The sequence below is a fragment of the Anopheles aquasalis genome, chromosome 3 (genome assembly GCF_943734665.1).
Source record: "Anopheles aquasalis chromosome 3, idAnoAquaMG_Q_19, whole genome shotgun sequence".
NCBI classification, from domain to species: domain Eukaryota; kingdom Metazoa; phylum Arthropoda; class Insecta; order Diptera; family Culicidae; genus Anopheles; species Anopheles aquasalis.
Window position 1 is genome coordinate 23,584,096 of NC_064878.1, and position 20,000 is coordinate 23,604,095.

A 20,000-nucleotide genomic window follows, 5' to 3' on the forward strand; every position below is an offset into this window, starting at 1 on the left:
GTCGATTGAAGTTTTAGAAAATTTAGAAACGGGAAGTGAATGAATTGAATTTGTTCATTTGTTGTGTTGGAGTGGCACCAGCGGACGTCGTTGGATAGAAAGGGGGCGCTGGGGGGGGGGGGGGTTAGTTTGATGTTGGAAGGGGGTCATTAGTTACAACGATCGCCGCTGGGTTGGTGCAATTGAAAGGAAGCGTTCCCAGAAGAGCATAATGAATCAACTCGAATGAGTATTGCTATATTGGCAATTGCTCAAAAATTTCATTGATTTATAAATGTCTTTTCTGTCTTCTAAAGTGCTTCTTAAAGCATCAATAACTTGCTGTTTTTTTTGGTTAACTTGTAATTGTCGGAAAAATGGGAAAAATTCAAGGAAACATTTTACATAACTCCTGGAATTCTGAATCTTCAACTCTATACTCTTCTTTTGATTATAATCATCTTTTTTATTGTTTTCATGAAAAACATGTTTTAAGAAACGATAGAAAAATGAATAAAGTTGAAATTAACAATAGAAAAAGCATTTAAGCATCACGGAGAAACATTTTTTCAGAGCTTTTTGATATGCTAAAAGGTAGAAGCATTTACTGGATACCTAAGGTAGTATTTTGCTTATTTTGAGATAAAAAAAATATCAGAATATTGGGAGAAATTGTCTGAAATCTTTTATTCCGTTATCTACATTACAAAAGAAACAAGATAGTAGCATAGCAGTTTAAAGCAAGAGAAAACCGGATATCTACAGAATAGATTTGATCCTCAAAGAGCATTCTTATGATATCTAAAAAAGGTACACTTCAGTTATCGAAACAATTATTCATAATTCTCGGAAGATGCTACTCAAGATTCTAACAAAGCCTTTATATTTATCTCGAGGGAAACAATTCAACAACTCAGAGAATCAAATTGTTTACCGATCGCGATTTGGACCAGGATATCCTGAAAATACTTCCTTACATCCCATGGAATAATTTGACAACCAGGAAAATCATTACTAAAACCATGAAGCGTGTTTTAATAACCAAGCGCCACTCCTCAACGCCTTGGATCAGCAAAAACGGAAGCAACACTTTGACAAATGGTGTCTCAACTTTCTACAAATACCAGGACACCACCACGAACTGCGTTGGCATTAGCAGGAAAAGCAGCGAGCTACGCAAGATCGTGTTTAGATTCTGGAAAAGCATTAAAACCAATCCCATCCAGCCCGGCAAATCGACGACCCTGTGTGTTGTTTTAGGTCAGTAAAGTTGAATTCAAGTTTTACAACACAACACTGGCCGCGGCGCGAGTCCAGGCGCAAGAACTGGCCAGGGCCTCAGGTGGTGGAATGTGGAACCGAACTCTAGTGCGCCGGTGCGCCTTGAGGAGCTTCTGCGAAGAGCCAATTGGCACCGGAATCGGTTGGCAGCAAGTTTTAGCAACATTTGTGCCACGGTGCGCTGAAGGTGGTGCCCGGAGCGCCCGGAGTAAAGTAAATACACATCTACACGATGGTACGAGCTGCTGCTGCTCACTCGCAGGACTCGCGGACTCGCTGACTCCACCAAATCGGGCCCACTGGGCGCGCACCGGTCCCAGCAGAACTTTTAGCAGAGCAAACCTCTCCAACCCGCCCATCGCGCCACCATTTCTGTGAACGGTAAAGTTTTGGATCGTTCAAGTCTTTCACTCTCCAGAAGGAGAAGGCTGCTCCAGCACCTTTCTCTTACTTCTTGGTCTACGGCTGGTGGACAGGAAATTTGGTTCGCAAACTACTACTGCCTGGCTGCCAGCTCGCGAACACGCGTAGTAGGAAAACGAAGGAAAAACTAATGCTAAAGTGAATGTAAATGCATAATTAATTCCAAACGTTTCTTGGGCGAGAGGAGACTCAGCACTAGCAGAGGCAGCTATATCCCAGCCGCCCTTAAGCCCTTCTTTCTGGCTCGTCGTTGGTGGTTTGGGGAGAAAAAGGGTGGAAAAGTTGGTCACGAGATTAAAAAGAATAAATTTAACTATTTTACCTTTTCGAGCCAACCCCTGCGAGGGTGCCAGTCAGCGAGTCAGCAAGCGAGCCAGCTAAATGAACCGCCACTGAGCTCGCATTCGTTTAGCATAACATGCGCCGAGGGTTAGTTAGTGTTTAGCAACAACCTTCGCACGCAATCGCGGTGGTGTGTTGGTGAAGTTTTCTCACCATTTTCTAAAGTAACTTTGCCTTTAACTTTAGCTCCTTCTTTTTGTTGTGTTTCTGTCGCTCATGCTGGTGCTGGTTCAGCATATTAGTAAGCAGCAAAAAAAGAAGAAAAAAAACGGAAGCATCGGAAACACCATCCAACGGATTTGTTGGAACAAAATGTCTTCTTGGTCTTTGTCGCCGTCTTCAGCAGCAGCAACAGCAGCAAAGGCGAAGCGACGTTGTCGCGTCCAGTGTGTGTCCGGTGCTGGGAGAAATAGATTTACGGTTTCCGCGCCGTGTCGCGCCGTGAGGTGGAAAAATATAAATTATCCGCGCTCACACCTTCCAAACACCCTGGCTGTGGTGTGTGCCATATGGATCTGTCGGGTGGGGGGGGTTTTGGGCATTGGGTTGGGCTCTTCCGGTGACGGCTCGAAAGTTCCGAAAGCGAAAGAAGCGTGCCTGTTGGATGGTGGTGGAACAATGGACAACGTGAAAAAGACCACAAGACCTGCGCCGGATTGATTGATGTCCGGAAAGTTTTGTCCAGCCCCAACTACCCTCCCACTAACTGCTACTAATGAACAAAATGGTTCAAGAAGAGGAAGCTGCAGAGCTCCTTCACATCGTGATGAATCCCGGGGACAGCAGCGAGAAGGAGCGCGCGAAAAGAGTTCCACGACTGCTGGATTCCGGATCACGATCTTCCGAACTTTCAGGAGGACCAGCATGATGTCCGTGACCGACCGGCCAAGGCACGGAACGATTTGTGGTGGTGCGAACGGTAATTAAGAATCTTCCATGGAACATTTCTTGGCGCTTTTGTCGTATTCGTGTGTGTCCGGACTAATTCGAGAGGCGGGAAAACCATAATGATACGCTTAAGTGTCTATTTCCTTTTTACTTCTTCGCGATTCTTGCTGTGAGTTATCGTTGGACATCCTCCTAAGGATCCTTGATGTGATACAGAAGTTGTACAAAGCGGCGACGATCGCAAATGATCTTCAATCTCAATCATCTCCATAATAAAAAACCGACACATCAGCAGCACGATCGTGGCGGATATTATTTATTTAAATCACAAACAAAATCTTGTCACGTATTCGTTCCGCTCCACTTCCTCTGGCGATGCGTTAGTTACGCAATGGACGCAGCGGACCACCAAAGTCCCCTGTTGGCCATCAAAATGCTAATACACGCCACGATCACGATCGTCGTTCGTTTTTTTTCTTCTTCTTCTATTTTCCTGTCCTTCCAAAAAAGCGCGCCGAGTAATTAAAACACAAAATTGGACAGTTCCCCCCTAGGAGAATCAAGCGAGCGAGCGCGCTCGCGCACGCACATGTGTTTCGCTTGGTTTATGATGACCGGAACAATAATAATATTTTATGTTTTATCGCACAAGCTCTTCCCCTCTTCCTTTCTCTCATCTGATGTCGTGTCATCTGATGGTGAGCACTGGCGAGAGATAATTTACGATCGAAATCGACCGTCGATCGGTGAAGGAAGAACTGTGGACCAAAAAAATAAAAAAATAAAAAGAGTTTGGAAATTCGAAATGCGTCGAAACAACAACACTCTCGATCGTTGTCAACCCTCTCCTCCATGGCGCGGGGGTGGACTTTATGGATTTTTGTGGATGTAACTTTTAATATCTCCATCCAGCCATCCAATTCCCTCCTCTTGGTCGTCGTGGAACAAGGCGGTCATATGGTGTGATCCCGAACTTCTCGTGTCCATATTCCCTCCAGATTTTCCAGAGCGCAAATCGGTGCCCGGGAATGTGAGTAGAGTATTTATGAGCCACAGGGGAGGAGCAGGACCACAACCACCATGGCGGCTGCTCGATGTCGTCGTTGTTCGCGCCTCAACAGAAAGAGTCGATCGAACTGTTCTCTGCTGCCCAGTTCCGAGCTCTGATGGATGATGGAGAACCCAGTTTTTGGTCGAAGTTTTGTTCCCGGGAGGGACGTGATCGTCGCCGCGACCGTTGTCACTAGACCCAAGAGTTTGTTCATTTATTAGCCATTTTTACGACTCGCAACGCGCGTAGTTCTCGGTTCCATATGTGCCACAGTCTTTTGAGGTGCTTGAAGAATCAATTGCGAATTGCTGCGTCGATGGCGCACGGTGATGATGGTTAAGGGGTGTAGAACTGGGAATACTAAACCCACCCCGTTGTTGGTATGTTCCACAGCACCGCTACCATCATCATTATCCTCCTCCTTCCCCCCTTTCTGCTGGTAATAAAGTAATTAACTAACCGAAGAGAAGGAAAGGAGTTCCTTTGCGGGATTTTCGGCGGAGAACCCTTCTGCTTGTGGTCCTCGTCATGCACGAGTTGTGTTGCGGTTTTGCATCTTTCGCAGCAACCATCGCCGCCGCCGCCGCCAGTACGTGGGCGCGAACTGTGCGCCTTTATGATGACAGATTTGCTATGCGGTGCGGTCCCCGGTTTCGGCAGCGAGAGGGTGGTCCTCTCGTGTTCCCGTGGGGCCAACTAATTAACTGGAAGAAAACTCATCTCGCGAGCCTCGTCTGTGAGTCGGACACGCGCGCGTGGTCGTCGTCGTGGTTGGTTTCAATTTCGCTTCGCCTGTCATCCAATCCAAGCGACGACTGCGAAGAAGAAGTTTGATGTCAATATCAAAGGCACAATATTCCGCAACAAACACATTCACAGAGACAGTCACATATTGCCCCGGAAGAGAAGAAGTCGCGCGGTGATCATAATTATTCCCACACGACCACACGCACCGATGATGGATGTTAAGGGGGGTGGGGCGCCAAGCAGCCAACACCGAGAGATAGCGGCACCGCAAATACATCATTATGCTTCTGCCGCTCCGGAACCGGAGCGAGTAATGTGAGTGTCTCTTGCAGGCGCTCTTTGGTTATAATTGGACGTCGGAACGTCGTCGTGTTTTCTCGCTTTATGATGCTGTTGGCTGCATTTGTGACCTCTGGTTTGGCCTTTCTCGGGCGCTCGGGGCAAGAACGATTTCTTGAGCTGAACGATTAAGGAGTCTTCTGTACAGCAACAATTATCCGCCACGCGAATACCATTCCACAGCCTTCTTCTCCGAAATACTGCGTGGCTGCTGCGCTGTCACTTGCAGTAGCGCTCCCTCAGGGCCTGCTCTGTAATTAAACCTCACTGGAAATCGACATCTCAGACAGATGGTGTGGAGATGCTGTACTCACCGCCCGGGTTTGACACCGCTACAGCATTCGTTAATTAACCTTTTGTGTTGTTGGCTACCGGCGTTACAACGAGGAACCGAACTCACTCGTCGCCCCTTTCGTTTGTCAAAGTCAAATCGTGAGTGCGTACCACAGGAGTGTGTGCGAGGCTGTTGACACCTTCAATCATCAACTCACCGGTGACGACGACGACGACGACACTGGCAACCCTATATCGATACACGGTACCACCGACACGATAAACAACTTTAGTTTACAATTTGGATTGGAAACCGAGCACCACCGAGCAGCAGAGGAGAAGACAAACAAACACTCCACCAACCAAAAACCCTTCTTAACCTCCCTCTGCTCAGCCAACCGTGTTGAAGCCCCTTGGTTCCCCGGGTTTTGTTATCCTTTGTTCTGCACCAACGCTCACGACAACGACGACATCGACGACGCCGACGACGACGCCGACGACGACGATGAAACTTTATTGAAAGAAGGATTTTATCGCTCCGAAAGCGCAAAGGTTGCTTTGTTCCCGCACTCTTTCGCTCTCCCTGTGCGCTTTTTCCAATAAATTTTCGCTCGATTCGGATCGGCAGCAAGCGTTTTTGCATACTTCGAGGCGCTCGTTCGAAAAATCGATCCCCATTCCGTTCAATGAACCCCGAGGGCCGCAGCATGATTTCCCAGGGTGCGTGTTGTGCGCTGGGAAGAGAAAAGGCGGTTAGGAAAATTGTGTTCTGCAAAGTTTAATGCACTGTGAGGTGGTGGTAGGATGCACAGCAATCGTTCATCGTCCTCGACGCTGTCGTCCCTTTCTCAGGACGACAACTCCAAGGTGACGATGGACTCCACCAGTGTCTCCCTGAAAGGAAAAAAAGGTTGTCTTCGCGATAGAAAATGCGAGCAAACACAGCCACCTCGAACATTGTGTTTACTTCACGCACGATCGGATCATCACGACGCTGGTGGGGAATGCTTGGTGGATTGGCCGTTGGATGAACTTTCGCCTCTCGCTAAACCCCTTTTTGGCCGCTTGCTGTATGTGTTGGTGTGTCTGTATGGCAGCGCAGGTCCCGTCCATGCCAGGCCAAGCCAGAGACCACCACCAGATCGAATCCATAAACCCGGAGATCGTAAAACTGGAGCAATTGGCGAGAATATTAGCTTACCACCCTCCCGCTCTCGCAGGCGCTTCCAGTGAAAGCACCGCGAACCGAAAATGACCGCAAAAACCCACCGCACAACATTACTTCCCTTCAGTGGTCCTGGCCCGGCTGCTGGTCGATTCCAATATCCAAGCGGAGGAACGACGGGAACGATTGCGTTTAACTTTGCTGTAAAAGTTAATCGATCATTAAATCGGTAGCGGTGCGCAATGGGGATGATGAATCCACGGGAGCACACCAGCACCGTTCGTGTGGTCCACGTCCATGGCTTCTACTGTGGATTCGGTTGGTGGTTTAGTGGACAGTTGTTAAACCTCTGCTCCCACCATCACCTCAGCTATTTTCGTTCTGTTCCATGCCCGTAAAAAGCCTCGAATGCCAGTTAATTAAAAGCAAAACCACAAACGTACACACGCGCACACACAGAGTGGCAGCCAGTGGCCACAATCCGGGCCGCGTTCCACGCGGAACATTGATTTGTTGATGTTGTTGCACTCGCCTCGCCCCCCCCCCCCCCCCCCCCCCCCCCCCCCGGGAGAGTGATCTGTTTAATGGATTCTATCTGCGTCCTACTCGCTCGTCGCTGGCTAGCGTGGCCTGTCCCACTGTGTCATCGCGCTGGGGACAGAAGGGAACGTTTCGCTCGTATAAATCGGAAACGTGATACGGACGAACGAACGGACGGACGGACGGATCGAGTTGCTGTGTACGGGGTCACCGTCAGTCGCGCGTGAGGTCACCGCGTTGGTGGCGTCGTCGTGGGTGCGACGCCACTCCCTGGCTCAACAAGGACTTTCCATCACACCGATCTTACCACAAATGAGAAGTGACACTGGCACTGGGAGGGGAAACTGATGCACATTCGGTTGGTGACGATCACCCGCGCGGATTGCAGTGCACCGCTCGCGCGCGTGTGTCTGTAACTAGTTTAAATTTATCTCCATACCACGCCCCCCACCCCCTCCTCCACACAATCCGTGACCTATTTCATCTCGTCATTGGAAAAACCAAGTCAATCGGGATCGGTTTTGGTTTTTGGGATGCTGCGGGGCGGTTGCTTCTGTTGCTGCGCTGCTGATGACGATGATGATGATGATGATGATGATGATGGTAGTGGTGGATGAGTGGTTTTTCACCAGCAGGGGAGGGGGAAACGAGTGGGAATTTTATGGTTTTTCGTGTTGTGTGCGCGATTAAACAATAGTTTTATGTACTCGTCGATTCGTGTCGACTGCACAACCGGAACTGAACCGGGAGTTACGTTCGGGAATCGATCTCGGGATCAATCCACGGAGCCGATTGTGGTTGTTCCCTTTGTTTGTGCGTTTGGTTCGGTTTCATTTGCTACCGCTCTCGCCGGCCAGCTCTTTCCCCGCACGAGGGACGAGGGTGAGGTGGGCTATTAAATTTGAAATTATCACTTCGGTTTGGTGCCACTTTTTTATGGTCCATTCTAATTGTCTGCCATTTTATTGGTTTCGAACAATGAATCGTTCGCTTTGAGTGGTCGTTCTTCAGTGTTTATTTCGTTTTTTTAAGTATAAATTTGTTAGTACATCAATCAGCTCCCATTCTATGGATTCCTTTTTTGAAAGTTTGACATTTAAGGCCTTGGTAGACAGTGTTCTAAACATTCCATAGGTTACTTATACATGAATGCACCTTTCACATGCAGATAACTGTCATTGGCTTAGCGTGAACTGCAATCCTTGCATTGCAATATTTTATTTCTGCCTTGCGCTGCTACATAAAAAAAAACATCATACTAAATTTTGGTAGTAAACTCATCGTCAGTTCTGTGCACAAGTGGCGACATTTTAGAATTTTAATCAGAATTGAATAGCGCTAAGCTGGTGCAACAACACATAACTACATTGGCATCGAATTGTTCCACAAAAAAAAACAAATAAACGAACGGTGATAAGTTATTTCCTTCATAATTAAAATGTGTTGCCGTAAAATGCCATTACAACATCAAGTTATCAAGAAATAAACTATTTTTTTTTTAGAAGTAAGGAAGGTCTTATGAATTCCTGTTGATCCGAAGCAATTTTCGTATCTTACTGAATGATTTCAAGGTCCATATGGAACTAATTAATTGGAATGCGACTTGGATTTTTTTTCGCATCCTTCTACTGATCACAAGCAATAATATAGCTGTTGGCAGTTCTTAAAGGTAACTAAGGTCCACACTTGTCAATCTCTATGGGAAATTCTCTCCATTCATCTACTTTGATTATTTTCTTTGTTTTTTTTTTCAATTCTGTTTTATCAATTATTTATCGGTATTATATTTAATCATATTCCTTCTTCTATCAATTTTTTTGTGTATTTTCATTCTTTTCTTCGCAAATCTTCTATTTTTCGTGCTGTACTCAATCATCTTTCGCCACCCTTTTTAATTGCTTCACCGCTTTGCCAAACCTAATTTATCTCCCAGCCTACTACACTTTCCACAATTTATGGCCCAAACCAATAAAACACCTCTAAGCGCGCGCCTACGTGTTTCTGTTGGTGTATCTGTGTGCAGCTTAATAAGAAAGCCCTCGAGAAGGCATCGAGTGCCGCCCCAAATCACTTCATCACCTTCACGGTCGTATGAAGCTGCCTCGCCCTGGCTTCGGGCTGGCTGCCTCCCGGGCCGGGGGGTCGATGGGCCACTTTCAAACCCTTCCGGCGGGACGGTGGGCCTTCCGGCCGCCTGGCCGATGAGCTGAATGAGCATCGTCACGGACGGTGCTCAACGCCGTGACGTGTGCGCCTGTCGGCGTAAAAGTGTTTTCACCGGGGCGTGATGCTGATGCCCGGCGGGAACCTTTGGGGGAGCATTCGTTTCGATGGTTTCCGTCGCTTTGTACCCTTCCTCTCTACCATCTCTCTTTTCCCTTCTTCGAGTAGCGAGATCACGGTTCGCCATTGTTTCAAATCGTGTGCATTGAGTGCTCACGGGCGCGCGCGAGCGCGCCACACCAACTTTCTCCTTTCGCCTTTTGGGTTAAATCGTGCTAAGGGAAGGAGAAAGGTTTTAGAAAAATAATTGGTACACTCGTTCGCTTCGCATTCTCTCTGCAAATCTCATCTCGCTAGACGACCAACTAAATCCTAATTTTCCTTCCAAAGCGATGCGATGTCTAATGTGATGAACGCAAAAATACCAGCTACCAGGACAGCTATACAGCTGGCTGGCATTCCTTCACAAAGCACACGAACATCACACAAAAGCACACAACCTTGTGAAGAGCCACATATTAAGCAGATCCACAAACCAATCCCCACCCTCCCAAAAAGAAAGGTCTGCGTGCTATCGAAAAGCGAAATAAAATAAAAGCCCTCATGAGATGTGGCGCTGATGATGACGCTAACGTTGCTGGTGTATGATGCTGCTGGCAAAACCAACATGAAATGATCGAGCATAAGAAGCAAAACGAACAGAACACTCGAAAAACATGGAAAAAGGCTCGGTAAAAAAAGGAAACGGCCTGTGGCTGCCTGCGTGTGTATTTGGCTTGTTGCTGCTGCTGCTGCTCCCGCGAGCGCGTGCTAATTAGGCATTCATCCAAATTAAAATCAACATAATAAATATTTATTGTTTAGTGTTTATCGACGCACGGGCACACACTCGTTGGCCGGAGGGAGGAACAAAATTAAGTTAAGTAGCGGGCGACCCGAGGTAGCGCGCCAGTGAGGTAGACAGCGCCAGGATCAAGAGCACAACGCCTGCGCGCCAGAGGGAACCAGTTAGGAGAGGGAACCATGTTTCGATTCACACATTATTCACCCATTATGGGGCCGTTGCGTTGTCCCTCTTCTCTGCTCTCTCTCTCTCTCTCTCGCTCTTAATCTGGCATTTTTGTGTTCCCTGCGTTCCGTTCCGTTCTCATCGCACGGTTCCTTGGTTGCTACGATCGCTTTGTCTCTCCGGAGACCGGAGACCTCTTGTGTCTATTGCGCTGTCTGTCAATCAATCACGACAGCAGCACCAGCGCCGCGTGCTACTTTTTTTATATGCCGTGGTCCGTTCCTTTCCGTGGAAACGGGGATCGAATGTTGCTGATGATGCTGAGGCTGCCGTTTGGGGCCCATTAGGCACGCGGTTCGATCCTCCGGCATTGAGGGGAGCGATTGGGGCCGAGAGCAGAAAGTTTATGTTTTATGTTACCCCACCACCATTCCTCCCTTTTCTGAGTGTTGGATTCAAACTTTTCTTGTTCCCCCGGATCGAGAGCGAGGGAGAGCGAGAGAGAGAGAGCATAATCTTGTTTCGGACGTGATTCGAAGCTTGGAACAATGGCCACAGACTGAGGCGTTTGCGTAACGAAGGAATTAAACTGTCCGTCGGCGAGGATACGCGATCGATAAGCCTTCGTTTTGCTTTCGTTCCTTTTGAAGGGCCGGCAACCATGAAAACCATTCGCTGGAACAACAATGGGGAACAACTCGGTAGGCCACTACCGTTCTGTTTCGCATTCTGGCCAGCCTTCTCCAGCTCCTTAAGCGAGCGCGATGGCAACAGCGGAGTAAAGGGTGTCCCCCAAAACTCACAACCATCGTCCTCTCCCCAGAAGAGCTGCTTAATCCTGGCGCCAGCCTTTTATTCTCGATTTTCTCGATCATTTTCAGGGCGGAGGGGCGCCCGAAGGAGGAAAGAAAACACCAAAGAAAGGACACAACACGGGCGCGCGCGCACAATCCGAGAATTATGATTATTCAACGAAACAATGGTTTATTTATAGCGCGAAAAGCGCTCGGTCGCTCTTGGGCTTTGCCGTCGCTTTGTCGCGGATTCCCTCGCCGTCGCCCGGAAAGTGTTCCTCCTCCTTCCTTTCCTTTCCTTTTGGCGGAAGCGTCGTTTGCCGGAAGCGAGCGAGAAAATGGCGACATAATCCTTCTCGCGCTAGCCACCTACAGTTGTGTTCAAAATAATAGCAGTGGCTGGTTCAAAAGCTAAAAAGTAACATAAAATGATAATTCATGCATCGATTCGAAATCTGTTTGTTGTGTATACAAAAAGGAACAAAACTAAATAAGAATGCATAGTTTACTTTTTAAAATCAGCCCATTACTAAGGGCAATTTTAAAATAACTAAAAAAGTAGCTGTTCAAAAAAATAGCAGTGTTTCACCATTCCTAGTATTTTCACTCGAGAATATCAAATTTGAAAAGAAAAAAAGGTTCCGTGGTACTGATATTGTTTTTTCCACTTCAATTCTTTGTAGAATAGCCTTTATTTTCGATTACAGAGGCGCATCGCTTAGGCATAGAGCTTCCAAGTCTTTGACATCGAGGGACAGGGATCGCAGCCCACGATTTACGAATTACTGACCAAAACTCTTCCATTTTCATCGGCTTTGCTTCCGAAACAGCACATTTGACATCTACCCATAGATTCCCAATGGAATTGAGATCAGGAGACGGCGTTGGTCACTCCGTAACCTCGATGTTCTTCGGCTGAATACACGCTTTTACGCGTTTACTAGTATATTTAGGATCATTATCCTGTTGAAATAAAAATTTCAAAGGAATTTCTTCTTCAGCATAAGGAAGCATGACCTAGACAAGGATTCTGGTGTATGCATGATGGTCTATGATGCCTGGTATACGATAAAATGGCCAGGCAATATAGGAGGAAAAACATCCCCATACTATTATATTGGCCTCCTCATGTTTCAATGTCCTTACCGTATTCCGTGGTCGAAATTCTGTGGCAAATGGACGTCTTACGTACTAAAGACGGTATTTTGATCCAAACAACACTATTTTGGATTCATCAGATCACAAAACATTGCGTCATTTTTCCTTGGACCAGTTGACGTGGATTTTTGAAAACTTAAGACGTTTAGCAACATGTTGATTCGTCAACAAAGGTACTTTACCGGGACTTCGTGCGACAGATTAGCTTCTATTAATCGTCCCCTGACTGTTACTGTGCTCGCAGACAAGTCCAATGCATCCCTAATCCTGTTGGAAGTGATTGTTGGATCTCTCCTCGACATGTACACTATCTTTCAGCCAGTCTCCTGAGACTTGCATCGCTGCCGGCACTAGTTTTTGCCTCCGCTTTCCATTTTAAATCATTGCTGATCATTTTGGCAAAGCATCCCAGTAGTTCTTGAACCTGCAAGTACGATTTTTCTTACTTTTCCATATTTTTAAAATAAAATTCCGATTCTCATCAGATCAATGGTTAGAGGGTCCCATTTTACTGCTGTAAAAATAAAAAAGTCTTGCCTTTCGTTAATTTTTTGCTTTTTACATATTAACCGATTGATGGAAAAGCAAAACGTGCAAAGAATTTTTTTTAAACACAAAATAACAATGAAAATAACTTAGAACCACTCACCACTGCTATTATTTTGAACAGTAAAAAACAGACGTTGCAGCAGTTTTTCGCAAAAATATCAGCAAGTTATGATATTCTTGGTGCAAGTAGTATGTCTATCTTATCAGTGATCCCACCACTACACACCCACATGATTGATTGATAAAATAGACAACGCATACTTGAATAATGATCATTTCTTTACTGGGTGGTTCGGCACTGCTATTATTTTGAACACAACTGTAGAAAAGAGCTACCATCCGACCTTCGAGAACTCCTCCGGGGACCGCATAACCCGTAAGCCATTGTGAAGCCAGCACACAGTGTATGTGTGCGCGTGTTATGCGAATTTGATTTATGTGGTCGAAAGTTTTTGGGTCCCTTCCCCTTCCCCCCACGAAAAGCTACCTCATTATGTTGCTGGCAAATCGCGACTTTACCACTCAACGGATGAATATTCACTCGAGAAAGTTAAGAAGAGGACAGGACGTGGGAAGGAATTGGCTTTCGGCTAGTTTTATGTATTGTGTGCACTTGAACAAAGCAACTCATCCACTCAAAGTGGTGGTGATGGTGGTGTTGAGGGGGAAAAGGCCATTTTGTTAGTGTCCTGGTCCCCTTTTTTTCGCCATTCCATTGGATCGTGCGGTTCCAGTGACTATCGGGGTCGGATAAGAAAGAATGGCCTGCCGGACGCGGACATGTTGGACATCCACTATCGCGAGAAACTTCATTTGAATAAAAATCGGCGCTGACAGCGCCTGCGGTGATAGAGCGCACGGGCGCATCCAAGGACACCACGAGCAGGAACCATTAACGCGGTAGCTTCGAGCGGGGATAATCCTGGGATAAGAAAACAGGCACGCAAAAGGCATCCTGCAGAGCCGTGGCGGGTCACCATTGAGCATACAATTTGAGCTGATACAGCGTGTGAGCGTCTTCGTCGCGCTATCGAGGGACGTTGGCATGGTAACGCAAGCTGTTGTTCAGCCACCCAAAAAACTAAAAATTAAATTAAAAAAAAAACGGTTGACAAATTCACCTTTTGCGATGCCGACGCTCGGTGGCCAGCCTACTCCTACTTATCGATTGAATCACGAGGAGGAAGAGTAAGGAAGATGAGGAACAGAAAACGAGTGGAAGGTATTTATGTTTATCGTTAATGACACAAAACTGACAAACCGGTCGCTCTGCTCCTCTGAAACGCATTCCCGCAGCAAGCAACGCGCATATCGTTGGAAACGGAATTCACTTCACTCTGTCCGGTTGCCAACGGTGGAGAGCTGACGCACAGTACATCCCGTGCGCCTGTTGTTTAATGCGTTTCTTGTGTTTAGCCGCGCTCGCTTTGCCCTAATCGCGATCCGACATGGTGCCGGTGGTGCCGGCGGTGTGCCGACTAACATTTCCATCAGTCTCTCGAGGAGAGAGAGCGATGAGCAAACTGGCCACAACGGCGGTGCCTTGAGAGCAATCGATCGACTAAAATGCCGCAACCAATATAACATCCTTTTATGCGAGGTGAAAAGGAGGGGGTAGGAAGGGTGCGAGGGTTGCCATTTTAAAAAGGATTCACCGGGGATCACCACCCACCCTCCCTCCCCCTCCCCGGTTCGTTCGTTTGTAGTTACCGCGAACCAGCGGCAGCCGCACTGCTCTATCTGGTGGCCGATGCCGACTCTGAGGGCCCCGGTGATAACAGCCCAGGAAGCCAAAGAGGAGAAGGAGGCGGGCTGTCTGTGGTGGTGACCTCCATCAATTCGGGAAGGGATTTGCAGGAAATAAACAAGGAAAATGGGAACCGACCGGAGGCAGGAAATAAAATCGACATAAAAATAGCCCCCAACAAGCAGTAGCAGCAGCAGCAGCGGCAGCCCATTTCGAGAAGATGATGGCATTCCATTTTGCATATCCTCCTCCACCTCCTCCCCGGTTGGCAATTTGATTTGCTCGTCCCGGACACAACCGAAACCACCGCCACCGACACTGCAGATGGGAATATCCTGTTATTAACATTTTCCGTTTCTTTTTCTCTCTACTCCCTACAGGAGATGATGACGATGCTGTCGCAAGCAAGCACATACGATGCGCGAGAAGCCGAGATGGGCCGGAAAAGCGTTGCTCTGACTGAAGGTCAAATCGTAGTAGCCTGGCAGAAGGAAGCGCCACCCCTCCCTAAAACCTCTCGAAGATCAATACCAATCGGAGCCGCATCACGTGCTGCTGGTGCGCCCTTTTTTGTTGCGTTATCGTCGTTGAGATACACCCAACCGCCTGTAACCGTGTTATATCGTGATAAAGAACAAACCGCCGATGCCGATTGTGACCAAACACATCTAATGGAGACTGACGAGAGCAAGACAAACGGGCGTAGTAATCCTAACGAATTGCATGTGTGTGCTGCGATCATTGTGCTGCTACTCCCTCTCACGTTGTGTAGTAACTTGAAAGGATAAAGCGAAGGGCGGAACTATTCAGAGAGAGAGAGAGAGTCCCAGCACAATGATTGCAGCTTGTTCCAGCTTGTTCCGCTGTGTTTCATGCTTCACGGCCCACACACGGATGGCGGAGAGGAATGGGGAATGGTCTCTGGATGGTTGGTTAATGCCTTGGGCTGCTGGATCTCCCCCCCTCACGGACGGGCTCTGCGTGTGCTTGTGATTTATGGTGCGATTTGGTGCCACGATCAATCTCTGCTCCGGTTTGCGTGACGCGCCCCAGCAGGAAGAAGCCCCAGCGGCGAATCATCGTAGCAAGCGTGTAGACCAAGATCGCAAGACACAGGGACTCACAGCAGCGAGACGTCGTCGTCGTCGTGGTGATGGTGACTAGCTCGGTGTCCTCCGTGAGCATCTAGTAAGCAGCGCCCCCGTTTTTGCCTTTAGCGACTCACACTCGACCAACTCTACCTGGCCGACTCCCTGAGGCGTTTCTCGTGACCCGCTATCCCATCGTCGCAGTCGTCGTCGTCGTCGAGAGGCAAGAAACACCGGAGAAACACAGATAGAAAGGAATAATTAAATATTCCATCTTGACACAGGCGAAGAGTAAAGTCAGGCCTCCTCTTGGGCTCTTGGCCTCCATACCCCCCCCCCGCTCGGCCAGAGATCGCCATGGTTGGCACTCGACCGACGACGCGGCCGTCCTCTCGCGATCAGCCATCCCTTTTAGCGTGGAGCGTGAAGAAAACAGAACCGAAGCGAATGGAATGGAAGGCAGGCGGACGGGCAGAAGAACACAAACGAGCAAAGAACACTGGAGGAACACAACAAACATCCACCAGGGTCCAGAGAGATAGAGAGAGAGCGAGAGCGTGTGCGAGAACACGAAAACGGAAAAGACGAGGGCGGCAGATGCTTGAAACCACCAGCGACCGCCATAGCACCGCGTCATTAGTCTTCGAGAGCAGCGCACACAAGAGAGGAAGCCCCTAGACACGACGACCCCTTGACAGGAGCGGGGCGGCCATGCTGGGGAGGGCTCAATCTAAAGTAACCTTACCAAATCGTGTTTTTCAAACCAACCATCGTCGTCGTCGTCGTCGTCGTCATCGTAGTTCCCCGATGTGATGAGAAGCTCTCGCACAGCCTACCGAGTTGATAAATATGTGGAGATGCCGAGTGCAGAGCACAACACTGGGTCGGGAATCGAGAATCGAAGCGACGGCACGGAACATGGCAGAACATCCACCTCTTCTCACATGCGTCCCAAAGTTCCTGAAGTACCGGAGAGAGAGAGACACAGGAGTGTTACAGGGCCGCGCTCGCGCCGCGGTCAAACGCCAATGTGCTGCCAAGGCGTGGAAGGTGGCGGCGGTAACGTAACGCTCTAAACCGGACACCACCGTTCGCCACCCGCCCCTAGCGCATTCGACGTAATCCATCCTCTTCTCTCTATGCGGCGGGGGGAAGTGAAGCGGAAAATGAAGTGAAACGGAGTCACGAGTTCATTAGTGCTGGGAGGAGACCGCGTCGGGGCCCTGTGAAAGAGGAGAGCATAAAGCATTTTTCTAATAAATTACTTTTTTGTTTTTCTCTTACCAAATATAGATGCCGCCTGCAGCAGCAGCAGCAGCAGCAGCAGTTACAGCAAAACGCTGTCCATGAGTGATGAATGTGCCGCTGTGTAGTAGTGGATGATGCGGGCAGGAGGAAGTGCGGCCAACAGGCAGAACGGATTTTGAGAACATTTCGTGCTGCGTGAAGTGAACGCCGCGTCGAACGTCAGCTGCCGTGTCGACTGCGACTGTGGAGCCTCCGGAGTGTTTCTGTGTGTTTCTGTGCTTAGATAGGTCCCCCCGTTCGATCGGTGGGTAGTGAAGGGCCTCCCCTATGTGCCACCCCTGAGGGAGTACCCAATGCGACGGACGCTGGAGACCGAGGAGTGCATGATGTCTTGTTGTGAGGGTACCCGGTCACTGCACAAGCGCTACAAGATCGCACTGGCCTACAAGATGATGCTGCTCGGTGGTGACGCTGCTGATGCTGATGGTGAAGATGGTCCACAAGCAGGAAGAGGAGGAGGAGGAGGAGGAGGAGAAGAAGGGAGTCTCATGGCCTGCCCGTCCCGGCCACAGACGCTGCGGGCGACACGGAACGTTCTGGCTATGGTCCACGATGCAGAGTGCAGCAGCCGGGTCTGCGGAAGGATGGCTCTCGGTCAAACCGATGGCAGCAGTGATAGAGACGGCGCTAGCCGCCGCCGGGACAGCAACGATTACAGCGCGTTTAGCATAAGTGACCCTACCAAAAGTGACCGGCCACGGTTAATGGCAGGTGACTGCAGCGGCATCAACAGTAGCAACAGCAGCAACAGCAGCAGTAGTAGTATAAGTAATAGCTGGAGCGATCGCGAGAACACTAGTATTAATACCATCATCGGGCCGGCCCATGGCGGCGGTCAGCAGCGAAGTGAGCTGCTGTTGGGCTGCCGGGTGGACGTCGTAGATGAAACACCGAGAAAGCAGAAGGTGGGCCGAGTGAGAGCGGAGGGCCCGTGGAAGAGCGCAGGGAAGGCCGGTAGCAGTTTCGCCTCGATGGCCATCCTTGCTTTGCTGTGCCAGGCCGTTGGGGCCGTACTGCTCGACACGAATGGGCCTGGCGGTGAGGGGAAGGCCCCGGTACAGGCGTTCGGCGATGAGCTCGGTGGTTCGAACCTCGAGCGGAGTATAGCGGCCGTGTTTAGCCGGGTCGCGTATGGTTCGACCACCACCACCAAGCGCAGCATTCCGGATAACGTCTACGTACCGAGCCTAACGACCGTCTCGACGCCACTACTGACCACGTTCAGGTGAGTTACCGCGGGGGGGGATTTGACCTTTTGGGAGGGAAGGTTGATGGGAGCTTAGCGGAAATTTGTTTGCGTTGTAGTTACTGGAAGATCTGGTTGAGATTGTGGGTTTCAATGTCGATGATCTCGTCAGGTTGACAGTTCTGAGGAATCAAGAAGTTGTTGAAATAATTATTTGTCAAATTATTTAAGATATTCTCAAGAAGCTGTAAAAAATTAAGGAAAGTCCGTATTAGAGAAGCTGCCATTTTCCTTAAAATCTCTACAAAAGAAGCTTCTCTGGCTATCTGTAGCGATAAATTGAATTTTATCCTAATCGCATCTGTAGGATTGAAAAGATATTGGTATGCTGCAAGGAATTTGGATCCTTTATTACTGCCACAGTTTTGTAAAGATCCCTTCTAAAGGGAACTTTCCATTTTTTTTATAATGCTGAGAAGCATGTTTAATGGCACATTCCAGTTCGCTTTGCAGAATCAAATCCTACACAGAATATCTAAGCAATATTTTATCGTTAGCGGTCTTATCTCAACTTCTGTTTATTCAAATTTACGTTCCAAATAATAATTTCGGCATTAATTTAATTCAAAAGTAATGGTGGATCGTTTTAAATATCCTCAAACCTGTAAGCTTGTTTATTCTAATACAAATCAACATAATCCCCAGATTTTTTTAATCTACTTTTCTTACAAATCGTACCTTAATACCTTCGTATCTGCATCATTATTTGCATAACACGGTGCCATAATTATTTAAAACCCGTTTTCTCCAAAGGACGGTCGCACCTAGGAACCTCTTCGTAGCCTCGCCAAATAATGTGTCCCTAGGAATATTTATTCTACTTTCTTCCGCAAAAAAACCCCACTCCACCCTAGCCCAAGGATTTGTCTATTGTTATCGTTTCCTGGAATCACCCTGGGTGGTGGGTGTGTCGTGTAGGTTTTTCCCTGGCAAGTGGCGCTACAAACATCCGTAACCGATTAGATTCCATTCCCGAAATAACCGGAACCAAACGGTACCCAAATTGCTGCCCGATACTCACTCTTCCCGTTCCCTGACAATCACAATCAGGTACCAGGGCTGAGTACCACTTGTGAGAAGACAGAATAAATCATATTTATTGTAACACATTAGCATGCAAATGACCAACCAGCGAGCCAAAGCGAGTGCTCCAATGAGAGCGGAGAACGTGAAGGAGGGTGACCCTTGCCATCCAAATACCTCAAATTAGTCCTTAATGGGAAAGGATTTCTGGTGGTGCATTGTGTGGCCTACCGGCCTTGCTGTTGGTGCCCGGACAACAACACCCACCCGCCGTATGGTGTACGTTCTCAATTCATTCGAGAGACACCCCCGATCACACCGTCGTCCCTCTAGGGCTCGAGGAAATCGAGGAAAACAAAGACCATATTGCCATGCCAATGCTCCTTCCACCGGACACCGGTCGGTCGGTCAGTAAAGTCCGGTCCAATGGGAAGTGGTCCCCGGAAGCGCAAGGAACACCCACACCCATCCGTTACAGGCCAGGCGTTTGGTCGGTGGTAGCTGTAACATGAAACCAATTTTCGTTCCATAAGCTGAAACACAGGATACTCCATCCATCAGCACCGTTCCAGGGGGGGCCTCGCGGTCTAGGGGTCGCGCGGCTGGTCGTAAAACTTACTCCATATTTCAGCGGCCACCATCGCGCCATGTCATGGGTGGATGGTGGCGGTGTACCGCTGAAGGCGGCATGGTATGGTATGCGTCAATTATCTCGTGGAACGTGAAATTTTCCAACGGTTTTTCCTTCCCTTCTGTTCTGTTCTGCTTTTTTTTCCTCTTCGGAGGGAAAGCTGATCGGCCTATGTGATGCGCCTTCCCGTTCAGTT

The 20,000-nt window shown here is 48.5% G+C and overlaps 1 protein-coding gene across 2 annotated transcripts in view; it reads left to right on the forward strand.

The window, feature by feature from the left end:
* The window catches only part of LOC126574817 (uncharacterized), a 47,170-nt gene that overhangs the window by 18,937 nt on the left and 8,233 nt on the right, over positions 1-20,000 (forward strand). Inside the window, exons 2-3 of one of the 2 annotated variants that reach the window (XM_050235202.1) lie at positions 16,890-17,330; positions 17,376-18,129. In XM_050235202.1, coding sequence (XP_050091159.1) covers positions 17,198-17,330; positions 17,376-18,129 — 887 coding nt within the window. In that variant the 5' untranslated portion in view covers positions 16,890-17,197. Of the gene's footprint in view, positions 1-16,889; positions 18,130-20,000 lie in introns of both variants that reach the window. The other variant, XM_050235201.1, reaches the window with a different exon arrangement.